Below are 19,407 nucleotides of genomic sequence, written 5' to 3'. Positions count from 1 at the left end.
TCGCTCCTTTTAGCTCTGGTTTGGTCTCCACCAACTCCTAAAAAATAAAGTAGCTGTCTTTTTTCAGCTGATAAATGCTTCGCTATGTTTACCAGTTCCCTGCTGCTGGAAAATGAGGTCAATGAGCGCAGCGAGACTCAATCAAAACATTAATATTGCGGGCCAAAAAAACAAAACAATGAGCTGAAAGACACTACAACACAGAATAATTACCTGGAGGCCTGTCACTACAATCGAACCCTTTCACATTACATGTAATTATTTGATCCATTCTGATTATAAAAAGATTGATTAGTGCAGCTTTAATATTAAACCAAAACCCAAATATTTGCCTTACAAATGGTAAGTTCATTTACGCTCAAACAGTACTTTGAAGTCTGAATAAAAAGTGACAGCTCTACTGGGAAACCAGGGCTTCCCCATGTCCTTCATGTAAATATCAAGCATATACTCAATGAAAATACTTTATTTAACATTGTTCAACATATATCTGAAGCTGTATTTTGTTATAGAAAAAAAAGACTGCAGTGAAATTAAAGATTTATAGAACTTAGTATACTTCCAATATAACTCAGTTCAACCACATTTCTGACACAATATACACTTAAGCTAAAAATCTAGAAATGATGCCATGAACATTTATTCTTATTTTTGTGTGCAGCACAAAAAAAAAATCAACCAAAGAAAATGTAAAAACCTGCGTAAACATAAAGAAATCAGTGCATTTAATCACACGAGTTGTCCTTACTCTGTGTCCCGAAGAAGGCGATTTTCGAGCAAGGATCCTTCAGAATGGTTCCTCTGGAATGGTCCTTTTTGTAGAAGACAGCAAAAAAGACAAAACGCAATCATGTAAGAGTCATTAGCCCCCTCCAGTCTCAGCCAACCAACAGGCATCCACAGTTCAGCTCGAAGGGCAGCAGAAGGGCACTTAGTCAAAAAAAAATAATATATATATATATATACTTCTGTCTTAACCCACACTCTCCACCTTAAATCTGCAGAGGTAAGTGTGTGTGGTCCAGTCCTGAAATAACTACACTGGGGTTTTCCAACACTTTCCTCCGTTCAGTTTGCCTTCAATGGCAAATGCAAAGCCACATGAAACACTGCTAAATGTTTTTTTTTGGTAACCCAGGAGGGATTAAAGCAAAGCCTGAAAGTATTTCAAGTCCAATTTTCAATACAAAATACACTCCAATTTTTAATTCAAAACTCCAGTCAGGACCGAAATGAGTCTTTGAAGAAGTGGAGCTGAAGGTTTTTGTGCTTCACTGGTTACGCTGGTTAATTTACATTTCTATATCCATTAGTTCCCATTCCCCAAAATCAGATATTTCAGACTTTTGACTGTTAAAAAGGACTTGGTATGCTCCATTTTTGGATCCATGTGCAGTGAAAACAGGTCAAGGATCAGGTTGCGTTCTTGAACATGCCAGCGCATCTGTTGGTTCATCATGTGGATTGAGACTCGTCTGTATTAGTACAAGTTTTCAGATTTCCTTAAAGGTGCTCTAAGCGATGTCACGCGTTTTTAGGCTACAACATTTTTTGTCACATACAGCAAACATCTCCTCACTATCTGCTGGCTGCCTGTCCCCTGAACACACTGTAAAAAAACGAGGTCTCTGTAGACAGCCCAGGCTCCACAGACGCCAACAAAAACAAACTGCGCCGACCTGCACCACCAAACATAAACAAACACAGTTCCAGCCAATAACCGACAAGAAGGATTTGGGAGTGGGGGTTGGGGGGGTTAGTGCGCGGAAGGAAGGGGGAGGGGACGGGATGAGGAGGAGGGAGGGGCGAGCTAGCCTCCGTTTAGTTTGACAATACTTTGAACGTCAACAAGAAGTGACCTCACCCAACATCACTTAGAGCACCTTTAAAGCTCATCGGTTATGTATACAATCTCTAATATTGAGTTTGTGTTAGTTAGATGTTGCTGTCCTCGGCCCTGCATTGCTCAAAACAAAAATCTTTCCTAAACCTGTCTTTGACATGGAAGAGAGGGTGTGTTCGTGGTGTCTTTGTTAGGAGAAGTCCCCGTCCTCAGCCCCGTACAGGTCAGCTAGTTTCCTGAACCTGGGCCCCCAGTCACTCAGGTAGTGGTAGTCCTGCTCCGCCTCTGTCGACGCTGAGCCCAGCGAGCTCAGCGACTCGGCCACCGAGCCCGCGCCCTCGTAGGCGTAGGTGGCCAGCGAGTCGTACGGCGGCGCCGTCGGGTTACAGTCATTCTCCAGCACTCTCTGGTTAATAAAATTGCGTACGTCCCCGTTATCCCGCGACGCCATGCTGACCGGCGGCATGATGAGGCCGGAGGCAGCGGGGTGGAGTCGGCGGCGCGGTGGGTACAGCAGGGTGTCGCTGGGGATGATGTCGCGCCTCTGTTTGGCGGACTCCTCCAACACGGCGGCGGCGGCATCCGGGTGTCGCAGCGCTCCGATGTCGAAAGCCTGGGTGTCCTCCTCTCCGCCGCCCTCGTCGTTGTAGCTCACCACGTTGTCCCGGACGTCCTCCTTGGAGATGATGAGAGGCTCCTTCTTTCTTTGGCGTTTCAAAGCGGTGAACAGGACCACGATCACTGCAGGAGACAACAGCAGAAAGATACGGGATTAGGCCATTTCACAAGGAACAGTGATGGGCATATACAGTACAGCTAATGAACAGCTAATGCAGTCAAAGGAATTAGAGCTGTCAAAATGAACACGATAATAACGAGTCAACGCACATTCCTTTTAATGCCACTATTTATTTAAAGCATGCACGTTCTGTGATTTGGGCATTGGGCCGCTCCGTAGTTTGGGAAATCAGGAAGCGATGCAGCAGTAATGTTGTGAATGGCTTGCAGAAATGGGTATTTTAGGCCTTTATTTTTTATAGGACAGCTGAAGACATGAAAGGGGAGAGAGAGGGGGAATGACATGTAGCAAAGGGCCGCAGGTCGGAGTCGAACCCGCTGCATCAAGGAGTAAACCTCTATATATAGGCGCGCGCTCTACCAGGTGAGCTAACCAGGCGCCCAGAATGAAAAAGGTCTTTTGAACGGCAAGTTCAGTTTCAAAGCCCTTCCAGATGGTTCTCCCGACAAGACTACAGTTATTTGCAGGTACTGTCGAGGTGAACTGAGTTACCACTGGAGTACGTTGAGTCTCTAATACCACTTGCTGGTCAAGCGTACGGCTGATACAGAGAACCCTTCTCCCCCTCGCCAAAGGCACGCCACGCTGGATAGGTTTCGGATATCCATATTTTGGATAGATTATTGGGCCATTTTTGTTTTTTTTAGCAGTTTGCAGATTATCTGTGTCTGTGTTTTATTTGCCTGATAACCGATGAAGTTAATGAATTAAAAAGTGGTCTACTTTGGCTCGGCTCCAGCTCTGTGTCTGTCTCTCTGCTTCGGTTTTACTCACCACTGAGTCTGACTTAATGTCCCGCCCACAACACTCTCTGGTCTTTCACTGTGTATTATGTTGAAAGTTTCTAATGTAGTAAATAATTGCTTTAAGCATTTACAAAGTTTTTCCAAAATCTCAATTTTGGCTTAAAGATTTTTATTTTCAAAGTAAATGCATATCCGTTCCAAATATCCTTTATCGGTTTCATTAAGTACTAATAATCGGTATCGGCCTTTAAAAACCAGTATCGGTAGATCCCTAGCCTACATTACTAATTCTTTGTCGTTTTATAATCCTTCACGGCCTCTTAGATCCTCTGCTGCCGGTTTTTGAAATGCAAACTGTCACGCATTTAAAAAAATTGGCAGCTCAGCCTCAACTGTGGAACTCGCTACCCAAGACTATCAGAGATACAAGCTCCGGGAACATTTTGTCAGTTGTTTGCTTTATTATCATAGTTCAGATGTTTTATTGCTCCAATGGATCTTTTACATATTCTATTGTTCTTGCACGCCTGTTATACCTGATATTTGTGGCCTCTGTTGTTTGATGCTCATTTGATTGTTCGGTTTTATTTTATTCTCACTCTCTTAAATGTGCGTGATTTTGTTTGGTTTTGTGGTTTCTCAATTTGTTGTGAAGCACTTTGAGCCACACTCTCTGTATAAAAGGTGTTACATAAATAAAGTTTATAACTATTATTTTCAGTGTGTATGTGTGTATGGGGCTGCCCTGAGCAAGACAGACGTATAGCACGCTAAGTCAAAGTTGAATCGAGTGGATTTGTAAACGGTGATGGATGTAATGTTTGGTTACAGGGTAACCTTGGATCTCTGAGTGAAGAGACTAGCTCTTCAAGGCCGCTAGGATACCGTTCCAATCAATGGAAATCAGTTAACCCATGCACACCAGGGCTTTTTATGCCCAAGCATGGGCCACTTATAGAATATGTAACTCTGTGAGATAGTTTCTATATGATAGAGAACAAAAAGAAACAGACAGTTTGGGTAACAATGCAACTGTTAATGTTAGTTTTTTTTTTGGCTAACCTGGGGATTTCCTGTCTGATTGTGTTTGGATTTCCTTTTAGAGATGTTGCCAGATTCCCAAATCTAAGCAATTAACTTGGCGGGCACTATCTTACAATTACAGATAGGGCTGCACAGGCCGGTTACAGGCAGACAGGACGGCAGCCTTTGATTTCAGAGAGGGCTCAGCCATAAATAATCATGCAGAACATTTGATTGGCTAAGCGCATGCAGGCCAGTTTGAATTTAAATCAAGCCCGAGCACAGTGGCAACAAGAAAGAGCAGAGGAGGAGTTAAGGTCAGGGAACTGAAATAACCGAGAAAGCTTGCACAGTTGTGCTGCAAATCACGGCAATATATGTCTGCAAAGAAGCAGAGGAGCATGAGCTGTGAAGTGAATGAGAGAATATCAGATACTCAGAGAAAAAGTCAAGGTAGATATAAAAATACAGAAGGAGAAAGATTAGTATCTAAAGTAGGCAGTTAGTGTACAGTATGTACAGCGTAGATAGAGACAAAGATTTCTGGTGGAAGATAGATAACTAGGGGGGAAAAATACAGCAAAACGAAAATGATGTGATGGTTAAGTGAGGATGAATACATTCATTTGCATATCAATACTACTAAAATACTACACCTTAAGGCTGTCTTTTGACTACCATGTTGAATATAATTCGACACAATGTGATTCCTTTAAGGAACCAGATTGAGAACTAGTGGCACCATTTTGCTCTTCTTCCTGGTAAAGATACATATCTGAATGTTTTTGTCTTGAGTTATGGTACATGTCCACCGTCCACTTCCCATCATTGTCTATGTGAGCAGCCGGGCAATGCATTTCGGTAACATCGCGGCGACTTTCGAGAAGCGAGGTGTCGAGTTGCCCGCTCCTCATTTGCATAAAGTTGAATCCAGGCTACTTTATGTAAATCAGGAGCGTCCAGCTCAACTCTCCGCTTCTCGAAAACACCTGAAAAACTTTTAACAATTAACCGTTGTCAATCTAAAATGAAGACTCATCAACTGCATAGCCTATTTCTCGCATAAAATGTTAACGCAGTTGCTAGTAGCCAAGGAGGACACGGAGGGTTACAAAAACATGATGGACTCTTCAGAAGAGGTCATTATCATCACTTGAATTTCTGCGCGCGAAAGTCACCGTACTCAACAATCTTCTGAACATAGTCACACTGAGAAATCCAGAGAGAGTTGTGTGGAGCCGCTGCTTTGTAGCAACTCATTTGGCAATGGCTTGAATGTAACGGACGTTCATTAATATCAAAAAGTTACCTAAAAAAAAACATGAATGTGGCGCAGCATTTAGTATGACCACCAACATTAAATAGACTTTCTCTCAGCACCCCAACTCGTCCCTGGTGTGTGTCCACTAAGTCTGCAATGACTGCACTTTCAGAGGCATAAATATGTATTCATTTTTCCCAGCAGCCCAGTGGTGTGTGACCACTGTATGAATAAGAGGATAAGTGGGGATGTGGCGGCAGATGAGATGCATTCATTTCCATGTAAAGTTTGATTCTGAAGAGCAGCAGCGGCAGACTGGAGCTCCGAACCAACATTGTTTTCCATTACAGCAAATGAGAAAGCACAACGGCTGCTTGTGCTTTCAATTCTGTACAAATGGAGCTGCTGCAATGCGCAGACAGAAGTGTGATCATGCATGCGATATGTCATTTGCACGTATCTTACGGTTCTGTCACAATACATTTCCTGTTATTTTACTATATTTTGTAGTTGTTTTCTTTTTACATTTTGTTTTCTTCTGTTGTCTTTATTATCTTTTACAGTTATGTTTCATTATATTTTTAACGTCTTAATAAATGGACATTGTTCCTTTAAAATCTTTTTAAAAAAGCAGCTCTTTTGGCCCTTTTCATTGTAATCTTTGACTTCAAGTGTTCTTTTTTATTGAAAATGCCACCTAGGAGACTATGCCACACAGATCACTATCAGTGATGCAAATCACTATCACATATTTTGGTCTTGCCCAGTGCTAGTTCCTTACTGGAGAAGTATCCACCAGATTCGACATTCTATACCTGGGTAACTTTCCAAAAGTGATGAATGCTAAAGACAAGAAGCTTATGTCCATCTTACTAGCTGCAGGCAGAAAGGCCATAACCTGTAAATGGTTGAAGCAACAGGCTCCTCTGATCGATGACTGGATAGACATAGTTTATGACATATACAAAATGGAGAGATTGACATATTATCTCAAACTTCGGCAAGAAGATGTTGCCAGCTTATGGTCTAAGTGGACCGAATACATTGCTCCCAGAAGAGTAGACTTTGTATAATGTATACTATATGCACTTAATTCAAGCACACACATTCCTCCCAGTTCTATAATGTATATAGTTCTGTTTGTGGTACCAGACCTTTTATTGAAGACTATCTACCTGTGAAATCCATGAGAAATGTGACGGGTAATAACCTGGAGGTTGGCCAGATGCTCTTTGATATTACTGATGTGGATTCTATTGCTTGTCTCTATCTATTTTTGTGAATATATCCTTAAATTGTGTATTTGTTGCCTACTTTCGAAAGGGTAGGGGTGTTGGGAATGATGCAAGATGTCTCTAATGGTAAATGTGTTTCTGTTATGCTCTGGATACCATTAATAATAATATTAATAATAATTATTATAATAATAATAAAAAAAGGCATTGTGAAATAAAAAAAAGAAAATAAAAGAAAAAAAGAAAGAAAATGCCACCTAAATGTTGCTGAGGGTGGACATTGTGGGTGTGTTTTGTAGCATTGTGTACAAGGAAGGACTTTCATGGCTCTGGAGTTCTTCAAGCAAATGTCTTTTGTCCACAACTCAAAGATAAAAAAAGATATTCAGTTTACTGTCAGAGAGGAGGGAAGAAACTAGAAAATATTCACATTTAAGAAGCTGGAATCAGAGAAGTTTGATTTTTTTCAAAAAATAAAATGACTCAAACGGATCAATCGACTATCAAAACAGATAGCAATTAATAGTTGACAATTAATCAATTCATCTTGGCAGCTCTACGGCATTTTTTCAATAAATCTCTGTTATTTCAATGTCACATATTGCAATACAAAAACAGCCCATCTACGAGCATCGACTACTACTATTTGTCTTCTTACACACTGTATTGTCCCCATACTTACTCAGCAGTATGATGGCACACAGGAGGATGGCGATGAGCGCTCCGGTGCTGAGACCAGGAGAGCTGCTTAGAGCCTCTGCGTTACACAGCTCCATGTTGCCTTCACGGTCGCAAGTGCACACCCTCACAGTGAGAGTGCCGGTGCTGCTCTGCATGGGGTAGTCGCCGTCGGTGATCACCACGGGAACCAGGTAGATGCTCTGGTGAAGGCGGCTGTAGCTGGCTCGACGTGTGAGGATGCCAGCGGTGTTATCTGAGTTGAAGAGAGCATCATTGTAGCACACATGCAGCACACAGTATTTGTGACACTTTTGTCACACAGCAGCGTGCTACTTATTCTATCTCAGTTTAATTCAGTTCAGTTCAATTTCATTGATACTGTCAAATCATAACAGAAGTTATCTCAGGAAACGTTATGGATAGAGTAGGTCTAGACCACACTCATATGTATGAAAAAGCATATGTTTTTTTTCATTGACTTGTTATTGTCTTGTTATTGTCCTTCAAAAGGAAAAGCTCAGCATGCCCTGCTGTTCCAGTGTGGAGGTTGTTGAAGCAGTTCACATTAGGCAAATGCATACCTGACAACATTCCTGATTTACGCGGGAGTCTCCCTACTTTTAACCCTTTCTCATATCCTGCTCCTGATTGGTTGGCTTGTCCCGCTATGACTCAAATGGGTGTTTCACAGTATCTGTGATATGTCCAGACTGTGGGATATGTCGTGGCGTGGCAACCCAACCCAAACAACCCCGCCTGACGTGCTGTGCATCACCCGTCACGTTTGAGTCAGCGTCAACTGAACTGAAAATGGATGAAACAGCTCCTAAAAAGAAGTATGCGTCAACATTTCTGTCCTCTGGGGCGCCTTCTTAGCTCACAGTAGAGCGTGCGCCCCATGTACAGAGGCTCAGTCCTCGCCACAGCGGCTGCAGGTTCAATTCCGACCTGCAGCCCTTTGCTGCATGTCATTCCTCCCTTTGCTGCATCTCTTTCCCATTTCATGTCTAAGCTGTCCTATGAAATCAAGGCCTAAAGAAAAAGAAAAGAAATTCTGTCCTCTTGGTGCCAGACCTTATCCAGAAGGCTCATTAAAAGTCATTTAGTTTACATCGTGGTGCAGGGTTATATGGGGGCGGGAACGTTGTGAGTAGGTCTTTTTCATACCCCAGAAAATCTCCCTCTTTTTCACAGCCCAATGTTGGCAGGTATGCAAATGCCTTTGTTTAATGTGTGACACACATCATAGGAGTGAGTCCAATTAAATGAAGGCACTTGTATCAGATGTCAGTGATCAGTAGGCCTGTATGTGGTCTAAGTATTGCCTACCTCCATTGTCCCGGACAGTGAAGTTGCTGCGGTGGGTCCCCTCAGGAGCCAGGCTGAAGAAAAACTTGTGTCCCATTGACGGCTCATCGGCATCGACAGCACTCACCGTCTGGATCCGCTGTCAGAGACACCAACAGCCATTAACACGAGCGTCCCAGTGGAGTTAAGTGAATTAAGAGCAGTCAATGAGTGAAAAGGACTGGCAGGGTTAGAGTTTCGGTTCACAGTGAGAATCTAACCTCTCACTGGATGCCAACTTTATATACCTGACACTTAATTATTTACCATAATTACCTTCTTTTTTTCTTCTTCTAAAAATCATAATAGCATAATTATTTCGGTCAATATTGAAATCACGATTATTTAACATGATTACTGATTGACTTTTGGAAAGATGTTGCCAATATTAAAAATTTAAAAATCAACAGTGAAAACACCTTGAACTGTGAAATTCCCCGTTAAAGTGTTTTGAATCCCCCTTAAAACAAATAATATAAAAAATATATATTCAAATGTCTAGGAAGTATTGAATAATAATCTGGATCTGGTTTACTGGCATTTCTTTAAACCAATCACAATCATCTTGGGCGGCGCTAAGCCCCGGACACAATGACGGTGGCTCTGCAAAATAGCCTCGGAAAGGAATTTCCAGCGGCACCTGAACAATCCCGGTAGTGGAACGTCGCTGATATAGACTATTTTTAATGTAACAAGGAGAAATGTTCTCCCCTGGTCTAGATAGATAGGTCTGGCAATGCGAGACTACTCTGCTGGTGACTGTGTAATTTTCTTCAACTTTATAACTACAGTCGTATTTAATTGAATTGGAGACACTCGCTGAGAGATTAAAAAGGCTTTAACAAAGATTTGTGGCAATAACACACACGTGCAAACACACACACACACACACACATACTGTTCACCAAGCAAATCCAGAGCCCGAGGGAAGCAGAGGAGCATATCCAGCGGAACAAATACAGATGATTAACATTGATAGACAGTTGAAAGGGCAGAGGAATTAAAGGATAAAAGGATGACAGGGACCTGAGAAGACCAATGGCTGCGAGCCCCCATACTGAAGAATGTCAAGATGATGCTGAGTGTGCATGCGTGGCATCAGCATCGTGTAGCATACTTGTACCTAATTGTGTTATATTTAACCTGTGTGTGTGTGTGTGTGTGTGTGTGATTACACATACAGATTTGTGTTTTTATCCTATTAATTGTTGCATAATATCAGATGAAAAACCCTATTTACAATACTTCATGTGTTAAAGCTCCTGTCAGATTAGCTCGTCAGCCGCCACAAAAGAAGAAACTGAGTGGTCTCTAGGCATAGCCAATCAGCTTTACAGCTGCAGGAGCGTGTGTGTGTGTGTGTGTGTGTGTGTGTGTGTGTGCGCGTGTGTGTGTGAATACAGTATGTGCATATTTGCTTGTGCGCTTTAATCACATTCGTTGCATACTATACAGTACAGTGGAATGACTCATATCAGGTGGTACTAAATTAGTACAATTACACTATGTACATGTTTAAAGCATTCAAATTCATATTTTTGACTGATAAAATGTTCAGTCAAGGTGTTTCCCATTGGACAGAGAAGTCAGTCAATTAGGAAAAGTAAAAAGCAGCTCTCCGTGCAAAGCCTTAAAAATCTTTTGCTGGTGAAAAATGACAAACGTAGCTTGTGGCAGATTAAGTCAGCGGTCGCTGATTAATGTTAATTCTGTGAGTAACTTCTTTGATTAATGTGCTCTCTGCACGCCAGTGTCTGCACTGGCTATGGATTGTCTGCTAGACAAAGAAACACCACTCTCTAACACCCTTATATGCAAAAGCAACAATGTAATGAGTGTTCTCTGCTAGATGATCTTGCTGATTGCATCATGCTGTTCTCATAAGTCAGAATCTTCCAGTTAAACCTTCATGCATTTCATATCTTTCAGTTGAAGATTATCAACTTCATAGTTCTGCTTTTTACCTCATGAAAAATAAGATGTGCACTAAACCCATTCAGCCTCCTTTCTCTTATACTAAACAGCTATTTTGTATATATTTGTATCTGTTTGTTTCTGTTTCTGTTCATTTGTTATTGATGTTTGTTTGTGTATATACAGTATGCATCTATCACCACGGCAAATTCCACGTAGGTTGAACATACTGTGGCAATAAAAACCTTTTCTGATTTCTGATTCTGATCGTACAGTACAATGTTTCTACTTTCCAATAGCTGGAAGTGATAGAGCTGTAGTACCTGGCCGGCCTTCGTCCTCTCACAGACGTAGGTTTCATACGTGGTGGCGAAGGTTGGAGCGTTGTCGTTGATGTCCAGCAGGCGGATGTAGACGGGGACATGGCTGCTCTGACGGGGGTTATCTGGAAGGCATACACAGGGGGAAACTGAACACCCTGCTCCACTTTCACTACACATTCACACTGTGAGCTGTCTGCTACAACCTTGACCATTACGAGTTCTGATAACTACCACTGAGCAGCATATTGCCTTGCTAAAGGGCGCCTTGTCATAGCTGATGAGGGAGAAAGTTAGAGTTAGTCATCGACTTTCATAAGCCGCATTTTCCATTCTTCCCTCTTGTTCACAAGCTGTGTCTTTAAAATACCAGCATGGCCAAACCTGGAACTAATCCCAAAGCGTCTGTTAAGGAAACGCATTTGGAGGAAAAGGGGATCAAGAGGAGGAATTAGAAACAGGTTGCAGAGACGAGGAAGTAAGCTCCCATTACTTGTTTTCACTCTGTCAAATGTGCATACACTACGATATAAAAATGGATGAACTCTCTGGGCAATTTGACTCTAATTACTGGAACACAAGCATGTTTCTGATGTTGTAACCTCAACAGAGATAAGTAACACCTGCTGTTGTGAATGCTAAAAACAATGTGTTGGACAAATATGTAGTTCATTTCTTTAGTTGTTAGGTTCCATTTATGAAATAGGGGCTTTCACCTCAGTACAATGGAGATGTTTCCACTCCTTATACACTTAAAAAAGGGACATTCAACGTGGAAAAGGTCATTCCCTGAACACTGTTCAAAAAAACATTTGAAAAAAGTGACACAAACTCAGAAAGAAGCAACAAAAACTCGAAAAAAAAACTCCAGACAGGCGACAAAAATGTCGAAAACATTGTCAAAAAAACCCTCAAAAGAATCGACAAAAACTTTTAAAAAATTTAAAAAAGGTGACAAAAATCTGAAAAAAGCAACAGAAACGTTGAAAAGGCGACAAAAACGTAGGAAAAAGCCCAGTTTTGATTATTGCAGGGGTTGTAACCCCCCCTGTAAATTATGCCTATGCATAAACAATAAAGATATTCATTTTTTAAACCAAAAGTCAGTAGTGAGGTTGTAGCCTCAGATCCTGGCCCGAAACTATCCGTACATGTGACTGTGGTTGATACGTTGTGGTAGCAGACATTCTGCCTGGTTCCATACATTTCTACTCCACATCAATACATCACATCATCGCTGCAAATAGCCCCGGCCCCTGCTGGACTTACTGAACTCAGTGGCTATGACTGAAATATTATGCCAGGCGGTCTCCTCTCTGTCCAGGCTTCTGAGCAGGAACACAGATCCATTCCCCGGATGGATGTTGAACAGGCGGTCCATGTCAGTGCGGCGATCGATAGAGTACCTGCAACAAGGGAGACAGAGAGAGTGTGATAAATTAAGCCGGATGGGTTGGATGGACTACTGTAAGCCTTGTTGTATCCGTACCAGGGAGTCTCCAAAACAGGGAGAATAATTAATTTCTCTCAATCTGTGATGGAGGAGAGCTCATGGTGACAGAGCCCCGTCCAAAGTGATTGTGAATTGCCTCTAAAGTATTGAGTATCGTCAATATCAAAACCTAAGGAGTAAATCTCATCAGCGTCAGTGAGCCAATAAGAATGCAGCATGCTTCTACCAAGCTCTTACAATGTTTGTGATTGGCTGTCTAACGTTACACGTCGTAGAGACACGCAGGAAAAACTCGCCGTGACGCACAGAGATGCAACTCACGTAGTAGGAGCTGAAAAAGATGTGTTTCTAATCATCCAAAAGAAACTACTTGTAGAAATGTTTCCACTGTGGGTAGGGATGTAATGATGCATCGTAGATCTGTCTTCTCAGTTTATTTATTTGAAGAGCACTCAGTCTTTATGCTTAGATAGTCAGGCTTTTTTAAACTCTGAAGTAGGGCAGCACAACGTCTCTTTTTTTGGTCATAGGTATCAACTGGCATAATAACAGAGAACACAGAAATTCCGCCAGATGTCCATTACCTTCCTCTTTCTTTGTGTTGACATTCTAACCTCTGGTGGATTTCTGAGGACTGTGGTTAACTGCTCCTCAGATCTCTGCAGTGTAAATCCAGACAGCTAGCTAGACTATCTGTCCAATCTGGATTTACTAGTTTTCTGTTGCACGACTAAAACAACTTTTGAACGTACACATGGGGGTCTGTCAATGCGAGACTAGTTTTCTCATATCGTGCAGCCCTACTCTGAAGTGAATTCTTAACCAAAAAAAGAGTGGGACAAAAAACAACGGCCAACCTTGATATTCTTACAACTGGAATCCCATAATTGTGTTGCTGCATTCTGCCTCCCCTCTTATTCAGTCTAACTGTAGCCTGTTGAGAACATCACAACTACTTGAAAATCTATTTCCTCTCAGTCTGTGGACTGCTCACAGAGAAATCTCTATTTCTGAACTAGTTGCTGAATGCAGCTATTCACAGCTTCAGAGCACTCCATAGATAATAGAACTGAGATGCCTTTGCTCCTGTCTTCTCCGCCTGTCTGTCAAAGTGGAGACAAACTGCTCTGCGAAACAGGAAGTGCACATTGCTGTGTCTGGGAACATGTTCAGTGGCTGATCAAAGCTGGTTCCACTCCAAAAATACAACATCAAACTGCTATCAGCTCTTAATTATGTACCATTCAATCTTAATCATGGTTTGCCATAAAGACATATATGAAAATACAAGAAACGTCTGCTCATCCAGGCTCGATCGTAATTAGAAAGCACTCAACGGTAAAATAATACTTTACTGAGAATAGATCATACAGTCTCATACACAAAGGCACAAACACAGGAATAATTGGAATTGGGTGTGTGTGTGTGTGTGTGTCCTTGTGACACATCATTTTAAGAGCCCTCCATGGATCCGTGCCTGGTTTAATTGGAAAACGTTCCTCATCAGCTCGCTGGCTTTCAACATTAAGAAATAAGGTCTCAGTTCCAGTCTCCAACGGTGCCTGTCCTGCCTGCCACAGCTCAGCTCCACACTCATACTGCTGTCATCCATCCATCTATACATCATGTCACGTCACAATACAGTCTGTTAGCTATCATTGGCCGCCTGAGTGGGGTGGGCGTGGTCTACCTGTGCCGGCGGGGCTGAAGAGAAACCGCCGGATTGAGAGTGTGACAGCGTTTCCCAGAGTTTAACTGACGTTTGCCCCTTCATCAGGTTTATGTTGTTATGTCCGCGTCTTTATATGTTTACCAAATGAACCGTCAAGCGAGTGGCAGCACCGTTGGATACTGCGCCAACTGACGAGTGGAAAGGAACGGGCTGGCCAAAACCTGAGGACGCCGAGAGCGGAGTAGGACGGCCAGGTAGGGCGCCAACCCTTAACTCCAGTCTGCTGGTCTGGCATTAGCTTCTGTAGTTTTCAAATGGAGGAGTAAAACCAAACTTTGTTGTAAAAACCTAGACAAGACAAGAGTGAGCAAGTCCCAGGATTGGTTAGTAATCTAGCATTGCCAGACCTTCCTCCACAGCGCTGCGGAGGAGGGTCTGGCGTCCAAGTAGCATAGAGAAAAACGTGCTCTGGTTTATTGGCATTTCTTTAATCATGATTGTTTATTTTTAGCTTGTCCTACACTTCTCTGTTTAGACTGGATAGTTTCCATACCCGCAGCAACCGATCACATTACCCAGGGCTTTAGTCATTTCATTTTGTAATCATCAGAAGATTGGGGCGACCTCTAGCGGTAGAGGTAGAGTGTGCGCCCCATGTAGGCTAAGTCATTGGCAGCAGCTCGAGTTCCAATCCGACCTGCAGCCCTTTGCTGCGTGTCATATAGACTGTAAACTTAGTGGACGTAGCATTCGTGACGTCACCTATTGGTTTGTATACAGGCGTTTTGAAGCTTGAAGTTATACGGCGATACTGGCGTCGCCATCTGTGATGGGACGATTTTTAACGAGATGGTGGAGCTGGGGAGGCGGACGCGGCCAAGCAAGTGTTGTTTATGGTTGCAATGGCGCTGCGCTAAGCTAAACCCTAAAGGGGGAAAGTTATCGATTTTCAACCCTTCGGAAGTGAGTCATTCAGCCGAGCCGCCAGTCATCTGCATGTATGGCTGTAAAAATCTGCAAACTTTTCCTTGAGTTACCAGCTAGCGATAGGTAGCTAGCTTGTTTGGCAGAACGCTGAACAAAACATTTTTGGGCGACCAAATGTTCCAATTAACTTTGATGAAGTGAAGACAGCCTATGCCTCTCTCTCTCTCTGTCTCTGCCTTTTCATTTCACTGTTATTCTTCAGCTGCTCTAATAAAAGCAATAACTAAAAAAAACATCAGAAGATTTCCAGGATGCATTGATGCCATTTGAGTAATGATCAATCACTAACAGGAGAGTAACAGAGCTCAAACTATCCTAATGCCAGGCGTCAACAATGGACAGAACTGCAGTGAGGCCGAGGGGTTTGAATATAGCCTGGATGTGCAGCTTTCTGATGTGTATGTAGTCAGCAGTTTTCACACACAGCTGTGTAGTCCGCAGGTCTATAATCCTAACAGTGATCCCTATACCACCTATCTTTAAACCTACTTCATATTTCTCCTCTGTTTCCTCTCCTTTCAGACTCTTATCAGAACTCTTCAGAAGCCTTTAGAGAATCCAGGTCCATTTGAAGTCAGACTTCATCCAACTTCAATATGGTTTTGCTGAGACTTCAGAAAATTCAGAAATGCTCCTTTTTTTTCCCTTTTTTTTTTGTTTTTTTGTGTGCTACAACTGGCTAGCTTAGCTATCTTGCCTGCAAACTGATGTTAGCTTTTGAGCTAAGGTGCAGGACAAGACCTGCCCTTATCTGTAGATATGAAGGAGACATCAATTACAAAGCTCTTGTGTTTCAGGCTGCTGTTAGTCAGTGTGTAGAGCAGTGACGTTTCTCCTTAATGACATTATTTTTAAATAAAGTTTTGATTGGCTATACATTTTTTTTTAAATAAAGTTTTGATTGGCTATAGGCTACAAAATATAAGCAGAGAAAAAGAAAATATTTATTTTTAGTTGGATTTTAAAGGAGCAAATGCACGACTCATTACGATCGCAAAGCAGGGCTGCAAGAGAAAAGACTGTTCCATCCGCACTGAGTGACATGCCACGGATTTACCGGATTTTTCCACATTGATCTGAATCGTGATATTAGTAGGACGCCGGCACGACATTTCTTCACCTTTCCTTGTTTAAATTAGTTGCCACTGTGTCAATCCACCAGAAAAACCAAAGTACAAAGTAAAGTTGACAGAAGCTGTAGTCCGTGAATGGAAACTAAAGATGGACAATTTTCACACATTTGACATTTCACACAATTTGCTAAACACTTTGCTCACTTGGGCATGGGAAAATCAGCAAATATCTCATAGTATGATACAGACCATGTAAATCTGATCTAAAGTTGAGAGAGAGAGAGAGAGAGAGAGAGAGAGAGATAGAGAGAGAGAGAGATAGAGAGAGAGAGAGAGAGAGAGAGCGAGAGAGAGAGAGAGTAGAAAATGAACTAAAGAAATCCCTAAACTTGAAATCCCAAAGTGCCTCTGAGAAGTCTATAACCGGTTTAGTGTTGTCATCTTAAGGATTCCAGGGTTTTCTGTCATTTATTCATTTTCTTGTTAGTTCCTGACCTATTTTTAGGATAATTTAAAAAAATAAATATTGGACTGAAGTGTTATGGCCTTACTTGACCATGCTGCGAGCTGCGTCGGGGTCCATGGCGCTGACTGAGCCCACAGCCACGCCCACCGCAGCGTCTTCCTTCACCTCCATCAGATAGCTGGCTTTGTCGAACAGCGGCGGCTCGTCCACGTCGTCCACACCGATTCGAACCGTGGCCATGTCTTTGGAGCCTGCGGACATGAAGCGAGGGTCCACCTGGGTGTTCTGGACCTGGATCTCTACTGTGTACGATGGCTTCTTCTCAAAATCCAAAGGCTGCAAAGAGACAAAAAGAGGAAACACAGGAGGGATTTAAAGGGTAAGTAAAGTTGTTTTCAACCTGGACCCTATTTTCCTGTGTTTTTGTGTCTAACTGACTAATGGGAACAACAATCTTTGATACTGGTCCAATATTAAGCAAGACGCAAAAGCAGTTTCAATGTTAACGTTATTGGGCAATTGCGCACCTTCAATTTACATCCACTAGAAGTGCTTGTTTTGCCACTGACAGGTTAGATTATTATTCTACGTGTCTGACATTATGGAAAGGATCCCTACAGAGGTCGACCTTTTTGTTAAAGAGTAAGATGGTTTTTGTTTAACAGAGTGGTCGTTTTGGACCTGGTTCATGGGATATACAGTACAATTATTGATAAACATTTTTTTGTAGTTATGACAAAACATGTCGCATAAGGAAATAGACTAGCCTAAAGTCCAGACTGAATTGCTATTACATAATTGTACTTTTCTTGTCGTGATCCTGGCCAAGACTGACTTTACATAGTCATAGTAACAGTAGTCTTGATACCACGCAGAACATCACATTTACTTGTAATCCAGCGAGGGAATTGCTTTGATATATCTTTTAATTTCATAGCTGAGAAGTTGAGCATCAAAGGCAGGATTTAAGGAATGCAAGAGCATATCTCTTATTGTATCAGGACTGTCTGCATGATAAAAGAACGAACCGAACAGCACAGGCTGATACACAGGGAAATCTAACGTTAATAAAAATGTGATTTAGGCAGCTGACACGTCCAATGTGATGACGAGTGAGAATAGTTTTTAAAAAGTGGAAATTATGTTGATTAAGTGTGTCTCTTGACAGCAGCTGTGACAATTTTGCACGGTGGTTTTAGATTTACTTGAACATCTCTACATGATCTGCCTTTTCTCCCTTGAAGGAATCCTGGATATTGTCCTCATCTTGTATCCTGCTGACAGAATATCATTACTTCTTTGTTCAAGCTCAACTCTTTCCTGAGGTTGTGTCAGCAAGAGGAACAAAAGAATTTCTAAATATCAATTTATATTGCACATCAGTAAACACACACTGTGCGGGGACACTCGGATGAAAAAAAGCGTGAGTCCTGTGTGTTGGTGCCTGCTGCAGAGGCCAGGACTGGGGGTTTGTGAAGGTAAAGACGAATACGTTTAATTTGGTTTCTTTCATCTGTCAAGCATGCCCGGGCTTTGCATATTTAACAGTACGTGTAAAACCGACTACGTGGGCAGGATCCTCATGAGTCAAAAGTGTGGGATCCACTGAATCACTGCTTTAGAATTCATTGGATTTAACCAACGCCGTGAGAAAAATATCAAGATAATTAAAAGCCGGCCTCATTTGAACATGGGTATTAGGAAAGCAACGGATTTCACCGAATTTACTAAACATGCAGTTGGACTTCTGCACTAATCTCTATTCTCAATCTGTGCTACTCAGTGTAGGCCTACTACGTTGTTTTAGTTTACTTCCGTGGCATGCCAAACCTTTGGCCCATCCCATGTGGGATTACAAGACACTGCTATTTAAAGCCCAGTTCAGACCAAAGATTATCGACGGGATGAAAGCGTTTTAGAAAGGTGCAGGGAAAAGTTGCACCGGTCTCAGCTCGACTCAATCAAGCTAATGGCGTCGCCGCGACTCAGCTTGTCAAGTCGCCCGAGGTTGGTTTTAGACAGCCAATAGCAAAGTCAGCTTCTAAAGTCCACTACAAACTATAGAAATAAAATGATCCATAATCCATTTTAAAATGGATTATGGATCATTTTATTTCTATGTTACAGACTGTCAGCTGGTCGAAATGGCAGAGTTTTAGACGGAGGCAGAGTTTTAGACGGAGGCTCAACGACCGCCCGCGAGCATGGTACGTGGTCGAGCGAGATAGTGAGACTGAAGAAGCGGCGGCATCACATAAATAAAACGTTGTCTTCGCCGATTCATCACTAGAAATGCAACTGTAGCAAGCATCTCACTATAACTAACGTTATCCACAGCCACATATTTAGACGCAACAAATGATACATTCAGCTACAAAAGCTGAGAAGTTGTTGAAGTTCAAATTTTTTTGTCTAAGTCCTGGATCTTCCCAATCCTACCTACAGCACCTTTAACATATCGTTCAGTTTCAACAGTCAAAGTTTAAACCTCAACTGATCTGCTACTACTGGAATTTACTCTGCGAATCTACGCTGCTTTTCATTGTATTATCTTATATATAATACAGTATATTGCTTATATATAATG

At 42.1% G+C, this 19,407-nt stretch overlaps 1 protein-coding gene across 1 annotated transcript in view; it reads right to left on the bottom strand.

The window, feature by feature from the left end:
- Positions 1-744: 744 nt before the first annotated feature.
- Positions 745-19,407, bottom strand: part of LOC144527113 (cadherin-6-like) — a 79,394-nt gene continuing 60,731 nt past the window's right edge. Inside the window, exons 7-12 of the mRNA XM_078265000.1 lie at positions 16,906-17,156; positions 12,439-12,575; positions 11,173-11,294; positions 8,918-9,035; positions 7,590-7,841; positions 745-2,584 (exon numbers count right to left, since the gene is read on the bottom strand). Coding sequence (XP_078121126.1) covers positions 2,034-2,584; positions 7,590-7,841; positions 8,918-9,035; positions 11,173-11,294; positions 12,439-12,575; positions 16,906-17,156 — 1,431 coding nt within the window. The 3' untranslated portion in view covers positions 745-2,033. The remainder of the gene's footprint in view (positions 2,585-7,589; positions 7,842-8,917; positions 9,036-11,172; positions 11,295-12,438; positions 12,576-16,905; positions 17,157-19,407) is intronic.

The sequence above is a fragment of the Sander vitreus genome, chromosome 12, assembly GCF_031162955.1.
Source record: "Sander vitreus isolate 19-12246 chromosome 12, sanVit1, whole genome shotgun sequence".
Classification (NCBI taxonomy): Eukaryota; Metazoa; Chordata; class Actinopteri; order Perciformes; family Percidae; genus Sander; species Sander vitreus.
This window is presented reverse-complemented; position numbering and strand designations above follow the sequence as displayed.